General features: G+C 35.7%; 1 protein-coding gene across 1 annotated transcript; it reads right to left on the minus strand.

Annotated features, from left to right (window-relative positions):
• Window positions 1–9,947: 9,947 nt before the first annotated feature.
• Window positions 9,948–11,458, minus strand: LOC134744307 (sucrose-6-phosphate hydrolase-like). The gene has a single exon (XM_063678081.1). It carries the CDS (start codon window positions 11,433–11,435, stop codon window positions 9,972–9,974), a length of 1,464 nt encoding a protein of 487 aa, XP_063534151.1. The 5' UTR covers window positions 11,436–11,458; the 3' UTR covers window positions 9,948–9,971.
• Between the last annotated feature and the right edge of the window lie 270 nt (window positions 11,459–11,728).

The following is an 11,728-nucleotide window of genomic DNA, read 5'->3' on the forward strand; positions in this document are numbered from 1 at the left end:
TATCATTTGCATTAAACATTTGCAAGTATAAAAGTTAGTGAGAATTGCGTAATTTTTTTGTGACGTCCTTCCAACTCGCCGAAAAATAGTCTGGTCTTACTCGGGTATACCTTACACCTTCATAATGGTGTTCTAAAAGTTATTCATGCTCGAATATCACAAATATGGTTTTTTTTTTGGCAAATGACAAGGTTTCTAGCTTCTAAAGGATGACTCACGTTAGACCGGGCCGTGTCCGAGCCGGAGCTTCCGGCGCTTAATTTTCTATGACATGACAGGTGATCACGTGATGCTTTCCATAGAAAACGAAGCGCCGGAAGCTCCGACCCGGACACGGCCCGGTCTAACGTGAGTCATCCGTAATGATGTGTACGTCTAGATGCGATCAGCTATGTTCGAACCATTTTTATATGCTCAACCATTTTTATGATAGAAAGCAACAACGAGCAGGCCGCATCGCTCAGCCATACACGATACACGGTTCATCTGAGGTACTGTAATTTGCGGTGAACAGTACTACATATCGGTGAATGATATCTTATATAAATCCATTAAATCATTAAAGACTGCATGACGCTTACCACTCACGACGAGCAAACTCGACAACGAGACGACGATAGTGAGACCTCTGTACGAAGTAGATAGATAGATACTTTATTCATTTCCACAACATACATAGAAGAGATGCAGAATTAAGTACGTACTTCTTATTTATTCTGTGGCTAAATATAACCAAGTCTACAAAAATATATTTCCAATGACCACCCACGCTCCCGGGGTAGATGCACAAGAAATCTGATACAAAAAAAATACAAATCAACTGTGACGCCCACAGTAGGTACTTCTATAAAAATACGTATTTGTTCGAAGAAAAGAAATTAGTCTGATTTTATTATTGGTCTAGACGTAATCTTTGTGTTCACTGCTATAGCCTGAAAGTGTTGTTTTTAAGTTTTTTTCTCCGTTTGATAAATAAAAGCTCTATAAGAACAATCCTGGTTACGACGAATAACCAGGGGCGCATATCACGAAAGCTTGTAAATCGTAAAAAAACAATCGAGTCGAAGCGGAAGCGAGGGTCTCGCGCCATCGCAGTATTTTTTGTATATTTTTTGTTACTTACAGTTGGCCTGTTTTAAGGTATAGCTTGTTATTATGTTATGAATTAATGGCATTAGAGAAGTACAATTACGTTACTTGTATGGGGACGGACATAATATTGTGACCTTCCGCTATCAAACATCGGTTATGTTAGTGAGAAACGTGAGAAATTGTAAGGACGTATTACTATCTATTTAGGTATGCCTAAGCTTATTAATAATGGTTCCTATGTGGCACCATTTGGGTACGGAATAAAATTCATCTATATAATTTGTTATTAATTCATTATGTTCAAGTTCAAAATTTCACTTAGGTACGATAGTTTCTAAAAATACAAACATCGAAATTAAACTATCGAGACATATTTCAAAATATTTAGATCGCTACGGATCTAAATATTTTGAAATACAAACATGTTTAATTAAAGCTATATTCATAATTCATGAAGCTTAGCTAGGATAAAAGTTTATCAAAGAAATCCACTTAATCCGTGTTTGCCCCCGGTGGACATATTGTTAGGTTTTGCGTCTTATCGTGATTATATCGGCTTTTGTCCTCGAGATATAATATTATTTATAACAAACAAATTAGAGTCTGTCTGCCCAAGGATTTTTTTTGCTTTGAACAGAAAACAAGGAAAATTGACAATTGTGTTCTGTATCAAAATGTGAACGCCGGAGTGATCTATGTAAGAGGAGATGACGAAACAACCTGGACGCATTTATCTGGAGGATTGGATGTCTAGGAGGCCTTTGTCCCAGCAGTGAACCACTTTATAAGATAGCGTTTCCACTAGAGATGTGCGAGGATGCATAGCGAGGCATGTGTTTGAGACATAAACCAATAGAAACACTTCATTTACCTATCCTCGCTCAGCGCGGCTCTAGTGAAAACAGCTCAGCGGAGCGAGGTTTTTGTACATACAAAACAAGGGATGGATGTGTGCGAGGATTGTGTTGCGAACGGACGTTTATTTCATTCCGAACACTATGCTTCCAATAGTAGGTAATTTATGTTAGTAAGTACCTACTTAAAAGTATGTCATTGATGTTGATAGTGTCTGGTAATGCAAACGAACAATTTTGACCACACCTACCAAAGATATAAGAATTCCTTATTATATATATCTAATATATCAGATATTATATATATCGGATATATCAGATATCTATCAGCGCGTATCTTAGTTACGCCGATCTCGAGAATGTTTTCTGTTTTTGAAACGTCTGGGAAATTGTCTGGGAAACGTATAGTAAACGGAGAACGTTCTCGAGAAGAGCACAGCTCTGCACGACGAATTTTTGTACTTATTTGAATTTTCCAATTTGAAATTAACAAGGGATTTTTGTGGTTGCGAGCGGCACAGGATCGGTCGGAGTGGCGAGCCTTGGGGGAGGCCTATGTCCAGCAGTGGACGTCTATCGGCTGACATGATGAAGGGATTTTTATTAAATTACCAATTTTACACGTGTTTTTCCAGTAAAAACAGGTGAACTCGCCGACTAAAGCAAGTCTAAAATAAAAATATAGACGATAACTAAACGCTACAGGTCGGACAGCCCGGGCCAGACGATAACGAGACAGCATACAATACAAGCGAGGCGTGATGACGAAAATATAACCTTATATTTATTTTCTATTTTATCTTGGCTAGACTAAATAAAGGTAAAACACTTATTTGAAGCCCTTCTTACACGTAGTAGTGAAGTGTCAGGATGGACGTTCTATATCTGAAACTATATGTGGTATTTTCTATAAAAAGGGACCTTATTGTCGATGGCGGTTACGCCATTATAAACGATGCTCCGATACAAATACAATGCCGCGCGTCGCTGTGCGACGTAAGCGCCATCGACAATAAGGTCCCTTTTCATAGAAAATGCCTCATATACAGTGTAGAAAAAAATTATAGGCCCTGGAGGGAAAGTGCCTTAAAACCTTAAGTTAGCTCATTTTACTTAAAGGAAACATTCTTTCATTTTTAAAAAGAAACAACAACACTGCGTTCGATTTAATTTTTTCCATTCTGTATATGGCGTTAATTAATGTCAAACCATCTATATCACTGGTAAGATTAATAATAATAAGGTACGATTAATATTGGTAAGGTATAATTAGTAAAAATATATTAAGTAAAATTATATTTTTATATGTAAACGCGGAAGAAACCAACGACATCATAAAGCAATGGCAACTGCTACTTCAGCAGTTCGCCACCGCCACTGCTTTACTGCCGCGATTATGACGGACCCGCACTCATTTTATCAAGGAAATTGAGAGATACAGCGGCGGCATCAACGCGACAACAGTAATGCAGCTGCAGTTGACATCGGAATGTCACTAAGCCTAGGGAAAATTATACGTATTTATTGTTATTTCCTTTGTTAATATCGCAGTATTTAGTACGAAAACGTAAAAATGAGAAAGTGCTTTATTACTTTTATTAGGAAAGATAACAGAATTCAGCCCATGGATTAAGATACTTACCCTACCGTACTGTATGTGTCCAAAATTTTAATATTGTATTATCTATTGCTATATGTTCATTTCTACTGTCCGCGCGCGAATTCCGTGCACGGCTGAGGAATGTTAGGAATGTTGGGGGTAATGACAGACTGACGGTGACTGGTGTCATTTAGTACGTACGGGCGCGGCAAATTAGTAAATTAGCGCGAAAATATTATCAAATATTACTCTTTTATTTGCTATGTCTATTTTGTGTAAACTTGTTTATGTGCAATAAAGTGGAGTCTGTGCGGAAAGAGGAGTCGTGAAATGTATGGGGCCTAATACATTCCACGACTCTTCTCTTGTCGAACATACATATTCACATCTTCATGTGATACGAGTCGATATGTTTAGTTGGTCGACATTATCTGACAGGTTGGTCTTATGTAAGGAGTAACGTTACGAGAAGATTAGACAACTGTGAGATCTTATCAGAATTATCAATATTATCATATTTGCAATTTATTGTCCTTGATTTCAGATTACAGGTGGAAATTTTCAATTTGCTTTAAGAGAGGGCTATGTTTTACCCGTTTTAATTAAGGGCAATTGACATTAAAAAATCACGAAAACATGTCTTATTTTATTTCTACTGTTCAATTGTATATCGTTACAACGTCTACCATAGCAGTACTATAGTGATATAACCGAGGAATCTGATGACCAATTTGGTAAAAATCCGTCGCAAGTTTCGCGCAGCGCGGCATATTTTTTGTTTTTTTCTAATTTTCTGGCTTTATGGCCTCTTAATAACTATTAACGATATTAGTTAATAACGTGTGTATATACTTTAAACAATTAAAGTGTGTGAGACACAATACATTATTCTGGCAAAACAAAAAAAATATCCTTGCATATAATATTCTCCCATCGAAACATTTTACCAAACGTTTCTAAGAAAACTTATCTAAAATTCGGAAGGAAATGGGGGTGCCTTTTGCAAAGTTGCGACACATGCTGCTGTCCCTGACATTTCCTGAGCACCGAAGTTAAAATAAGTTATAGTACATTACTACAGAGGCCGGGAAGTAAGGGGTTGCCGGCCGAATGCATATATACGGCCGAACGTAGTGAGGCCGGATAGTTATGAGGCCGACAACCCCTTTTCACGCCGATGTATGTATAGTGCTTTTCTCAAACATGCAATGAAATAAATAAAGAAATCTCCACGAAATCAGTTTTAATTCTAAAGAAACTAAAAGTAAACTAGGCACATAATATAACTACCACCTGTACCTATCTTTATCACACGTGTCGTATATTTTACACATGTAGTTAATCAATTTATTACACAAATGTTCAAAGGTATATTTATGTATCTTTGATTTTTCGCCTTGCATCCTTCTGACTGTAGTGTTAGTAGCCACATAACTAAGATTACATCGTTTTTTATGTTGATATTATGCTTCACATACATCGTTGCCTTAAACATGGAGTATAATTAACAGGTATTCATTTAATATTTTCGTCGGAACTCATATTATACAATAAACAACGCACAATAAATCCAATAAAATAGAATTACAGATACACAATGAAAAATGTTCAACTTTACCTCCAAAACGATTAAAAAAACACCAACGCGTGTTTGAGTAGACATTTTTACCGCTAATATTTAAATGAAATATAGTTTATCAAAGGACTGTCTCATTTCAAACATAGACAGAGATAATCATACTATCTTTGTCTTACACTGGTACTAGCACCCAAAAGAAAAGGATGAGTATAGTTTTTTTGTTCTTTTTTACTGACAAACTGGTTTGACCAACTATATTTTAAATCTGTATTTGTAGGTAAATTTGCAATTCAATATTATTGGAATTTGTTAATAATGTTTTATTTATATATTTTTGTAAAACTGCAAAATATATTAATTATCGTTTATTGTTTTTTTTAAAGGGGTATTGGCAGAATGTCATTCCGAACCATAAGCAAATATTGGTTATAGTTTTTTTTTTGGCTGAATGCCATGATGCTGTGTCACAAATATATGTGAAATGGAAATTAAAAAAGAGGCACTTCCCGGCCTAGGCCTGCAACTTTGTATGAAATTTCATTACAGGCCCCTCGTCTAGCCGCGCCGGAGTCGTGATACTTCCCAGCCTAATATAAAACACGTAATATCAATATTACATAGCATGTTTGAGAAAAAATACAAATCGTTGAAAACTCTTTACTCTTATATTATTACATCATAAATATAAATGCAGACTACACCGCTACACGTAAATACAACTATACATATAATGTTTCACCCTAATTATGTCATAGGAATTTATAAGGCATATGTTTTCACACATATGACACATATTTCCGATTGTTACTCTGGTGTTTGATGGTAAAGATTTAATATTTAAACCTAATTTAGTTACAAAACTCAGCAACCTTTGAGTAGAAAATAAACCACGCAACTTCTTACCAACGGCCTGAGATAGGTAGACCCTATTGTCTCGAAGAAAAACTAACAAGCTACGGCTTTTCGCCGCTCCGCCACTGTTATTTGTAGCAATCATGGTTTTCTCGGGTTTTGGTTTTATTTAATGGTGATGATAACAAAACTTTTGCATATTGATTTGATTACCTATTGGCACCGTGTTGGTTCCAACAGGTAACTAATAATGAAAATTAAAAAAAATTGATAAGACATTTTGGAACTGCCAAACCCTAGAAAGAAGCATTCTTTTTTCCATGGTTTTATATTTTAACGGCCTCCATTGTTCGACATACGGGAGCTTATAGTTGGTCAAACCAAATTGTCAGTAAATAAGAACCAGAAAAACGATACTCATCCTTACTAGTACTACTTAGTGTAAGACAAAGTATCTCTGTCTATGTTTGAAATGAGACAGTCCTTTGACAAACTATATACCTATCTTTTTGTTATCAGAGAATGGTAGATACTTTTGACACGTAGTCTGATCAGTTACTTTTGATGCTGACTAACTAAACATCGGTATCAACGTTTAAATTTCATGGCAGAGTATGGTTTGCAGAAAACCAAATACAAAGAAATACCTAGTATTTTGAACCTTTATTATAATAAACAAAAAGAAAGATGCAAAAAAGGTTTTAATAGATTACTTTTTTTCATGGATTTTTCCTTGAGGGTCATTTTATTTTGTGTTTAGATTTTAAGCGAGTTTAGTTTTGTTATCAGATGTTCTTTTAGGTTTTCCAGTTTTTTACATAATTCCAGTACCTATTGATTTAAAAAGAACTGAATTCTAAGTAATATTGTCTTCGGTTACCGCGCTATCGCGCAACTAACCGTGCGCTGCTATTGAGTAACTATTTACTCATGGAATAAAACTATGAAAACGGATTATATCGCGTATATTGAATTTATAATACATCCCCGATCCGCGATATAAACCGTTTTCATAGTTTTATTTCTGAATCCTAAGTATTTTATTTGGTTTCTGTTGAGGTTATATGTTGTCTAAGTAGTTTGTTTTTTTTGACCGTGCGTTAACAAAGGTCTCCGTTTCAGCTTGTCCGTTTCGGCAAAAATGTTTTCGTATGTTCGGATGTTCTCCTCTACAGGTCGCAATTCAACCGATTGCCGTGAAAATTTGTGACCAGGTTCAATAAATGATGATGAGGTTCACTATGAAGATTATTGTTTCAAAATGGCGTAGCCATATAGTCTACAGCTCACAGAACCACTTGCTACTTCTACTCCATTTTTTTATATTTGAAGTTTTAATGTGTAAACCTCCGAACTAGTCCAAACAAAGCTCCGAAGTCTAGATTCTTACTAGCTTGAATAAGAAATTTAAACTACCTCTCTACGACCTGAGAAAGAGCATAGCTATAATTAGACCTAAAACTTTCTCTAGCAAAATCGAGATTGACAAAATAAAATATCGACATAGGGGGTAACTGTTTTCGATACGTAGGTACCTCAACTCTACAGAGAATAAGTAACATTGTTTAAGAAAATATCCCGCGACATAGTAGTAGCCTATCTTCTTTAATATAATTAGTAATTTTTAGTGACCAAATGATACAACAGTTTTCGTTTTTATAGTCAGGTACTTAACTATAATTAAGGGAAACAATGTGTCGATTCGCATTTGATTTATTCTACTTTATAAATTTATCGTTGACTTGCTTTGCTTATCGATAATAGGTTAGTCGATGTTTCATTTTCTCAATCCCTTGTTTTTGCTAGAAAAAGTTCTAGGTCCAGCTATAAAAAAACTATCTCATGCTGGCACCAAACTTCGCCTTATTTGGCAAATATTCGTGTTGCATCTCTTTCCTTTGACATACAAAACAAAAGGGATGCAAGACCAATACTTGCCAAATACAGCGAAGTGTGGTGCTGGCATCAGAGAAAAAAATATCGATGAAATTTATGTGCGAAATATTTTTTAAAGTATTCCCAATAGCATACCTACCCTCGTCCCTGTCACACCTTCGACAACTCCTATTAGCCTTTTGCGATTTGGGATTTAGTATAGATAGATAGATAGAGAGATTTATTATTCCAAAATTATACATACAATTTATACAGTTTCCTGCAAAACTGTTGTTCACAGTTTGCCTGCAGGTAAGATAGTTAACTAAATTATTCATTATGAAATTGTATTGTATTGTAAATTTTGTATGAAATTGTACATTTCATGGCTAGTGCAAAAAGTGTGTTATGGACGAGTCTTGAGATGTCTTTTATGAGCCATATCCGAATAAAAGACACGGGACAAGTACATAATATAACACTTTCGCACGTACCATGAACGACGTTTTTTAATACATTTGCGAAAAAATCACAATAAAACAAATATTGGTTACATGTGTATTACACTTATGTACATATACTTTCGAGTTTTCCCTCGGTGATATTGTTAATTCAGCACTATTATATCACGTTCAGCGATGATAAATAGATTGCAAAACTTAATCACAATAATTTATTTCATACAAAAACACTCTCTCTGTTGCAATTTAAGATGAATTATGTTGATACAATTACATTTTGAGTGAAGATAGCGGGCGCCGGTTTAACTTTTTAATTTTTTACTTTTTCTGTGTACAACAAGCCAACGTGGCAATGATAGTTCTATTCAGCCAATTAATGATGTTTAGTGAATGTCGTATTTTATAACTTTTTATTTATATAATAACAAATAAATATTTACTTTATATCGTGTAATAATATTTTTGTAGGTAATGTCGTCTAATGGCGAGATAAAAAATATATAAGCTTTCTGAACATCCATACTGTATTCGTTCTGTGCAATAAAAACATTTTTTATCTTTATCTTATCTTTTATACTCTTTGGTGTGGACGTATGGATTACGGTTGGAGTTAAATTAAAAAAAGTTTGAAAACTAAAAAGCACTAGTTCGCAAAAACCAACTTTGCGAACGCTAAACAGCTACGTAAAGTAGCACTTTTTGAGCAACTGTCTGTATTGAAAAAAAATATTAAGGCACACTTTGTAAAGTGGCCGTACTCTAAATGTAAATTTTAGAGAGGGGTGCTACTTTACCGCACTAGTGCAATAATTGGCACACGTGACTAATGACTATGTCGAAAATTTAAAGGGCCGCCATATGTACTGTAAAACGTTGTACGATACATGTGCGAACAGGTAATACGCAACTCGTGTCAATTTAATACACTCCCTTCGGTCGTGTTTTAATTTATCACCAGTCGTTGCGAATTTCCTATTTTTTGCACTTGTATCGTAATCTACTATTTTAGTTTTTATTGAGCTTAGTTTTATTATTAGAGGTTTTTAATGTTTTTCAGTTCTTACATAATTCTTGTATTAACTATAAAATACCACCTTACCCACTTAGTCATAGATAAACAAGTAAGCTTAGAGTGCTCATTCGATGCATAGATTTCTTTAGTTAATAATAATAAATAACCTAACCTAAGATGTTAAATGAATACAGGAATAAATTGTATCAGAGGTATGGTAAAACTTATGATTAGTAAATTTTAAACTTATTCAAATTTAATACTTTTTAAGCTTGAATCTTATCATAAATAAGTTTTCGCTAAGCTTCGCTTGGAATTAATTATATATTGATTTTTATCTAGATATGAAGTGAATACTCTAGCTTACTTATTTCTTTATGACTTAGTAAAAAAAATGATGTCAAATAAAGGTTTGAGATGATTTTCTATAGTTGTTGCTTATTTAAAACAACTTCATGGTGTATATAATTGTAAATGCGCAGTTGAGCAGTAGAAGATAAGTTGTAGGATTAATACACAAGCTAATAATTATATTAAAACAACAATTATAATATAATTAAATTTCAAAAATGTTCTACAATAAATAACGAGCACAATATTTTTAAACTATGAGCATCTTGAAAAGCTAAAAATACATTTTAAATAATCACAAAGGAATGCTTCTGCCTAACGAATAAGCCTGTACGTGAATAAACTGGGGGCTGTTGTTTGTAACAATCCACCCACCCTCGGGGAACAACCGGCTACTGAACACCACCTCTCCTTCTCCGCAGAACAGCTCTATGGAGCTCGCATCCAGGAATATCCTCCAAGCATCTATGCCGATTGGCGACCAATCTACTTGCCGAATATCGCCTGAACCTCTATCTACTACTACTTTGCCGGCTTCAGGCTCCCAACGTATCCAAGCCTTCTCACCGCCGTCTGTACCTTCGAGTTGTAATTCAATTTTCTGTTTTAGATCACCCGCCACGATAATTTCAGCTGTTTTTCCAAAACGCAATTCCTGTTGAGGTTGTACAATCCCAACCATTTCTACCTCATCCCTCAGAACAGTCATGGCGTCTAATGGTTTCATCGTGATCCGGTCACCGACTAGCCTCAGTTCTCTAACCAACGTCATAGCACCAGCCCAGCCATCTTCCGCTTCAGGCCGAGGTTGCTCCCACATGTTAAACCAGCCTACTAGGACTCTTGTGCCAAACGCTTCCGTGGTCTGTGCTGCATAAAAATCGTGCCCAAAGTCAATTTCTTGAAAATCTACTTCAGGAACAAATTCAAACGTATCATAGCTGAAACTGCCAATGATATATCCGGTCTGATGAAGATTCTTGTACCTGTCGCCCTGCGGCTCCATGCCTTGTGGAGACATTAGTAGAACAAACTTTCCATCCAACTCAAAGAAGTCGGGGCACTCGTACATATAACTGTCACCCTTGGATTCTGCTATAATATTCAAATACTCCCAGTTCTTCATATCTGTAGACCTGTATAGTAAAACCTGTCCTCGTTTATCGTCAGTCTTGCTACCGAGGACTACATAATAATGATCTCCGTGCTTCCAGGCCTTTGGATCCCTGAAGTCAGGTGATCCGTTAGGAGCAGAGGATATGACTGGATTTCCTTCGTATTTGTGAAATGTTATACCATCGTCACTGTAGGCAAGGTACTGGGTTTCGTTGGACCATGGCTCAGTATCTAAATCGACATGTCCAGTATATATTAGGATCATGGTGTCTCCATCTACCACAGCACTACCGGAGAAGCATTGTTCGGTTTCTGGTACTAACGCTGTCGGCAAATATTTCCAATGTACGAGATCGCGACTGGCAACGTGTCCCCAATGCATGGGGCCCCAGACTGAATCATATGGATAATATTGATAAAAAAGATGGAATTCAGATTTATAATATGTGAAGCCGTTTGGGTCGTTGATCCATCCAACCGGTGCAGCGACGTGGTAATGCAATCTGTACCTTTGGTTTATATCTCCTTTCTTGCTGTCTATGTATGCCTCTACAGTTTTAATATCTTGTTCTGTTTGCCGTGCAGCTTTACTGTACACCAAGGTCAGAAAAGAAAGTAGTACAAATACTTTAGCGGCCACCATGGTGTCGACTATCTCTTAAATACCGTCACTATGTCTTATATAGGAGGTAAGATAGTTATCTAAAAGATAATCTGAAGTGTTTTGTTTGGTTCCATTTGAGAAGTGATTAGGATCGTTTCTTAAGGTGCAGTGCGTTCAGCCAGCAGTTTTCGAAAATTCGTAGCGCTTGTTTAGATTATAATACGGTTGTCGAAAACTATGAATTTTGAGGCCTTTCCGTAGTAACTGCATCGATTCGAAACTTGCTTTAACATCTTTAGAAGATAGAAGAAATTAAATTTATGAAAAAAGTA

The sequence above is a fragment of the Cydia strobilella genome, chromosome 9, assembly GCF_947568885.1.
Source record: "Cydia strobilella chromosome 9, ilCydStro3.1, whole genome shotgun sequence".
NCBI lineage: Eukaryota > Metazoa > Arthropoda > Insecta > Lepidoptera > Tortricidae > Cydia > Cydia strobilella.

What these genes read in the sequence shown, in the direction of transcription:
- LOC134744307 (XM_063678081.1), bottom strand. Translation starts at nt 11,435, where the DNA reads ATGGTGGCCGCTAAAGTATTTGTACTACTTTCTTTTCTGACCTTGGTG.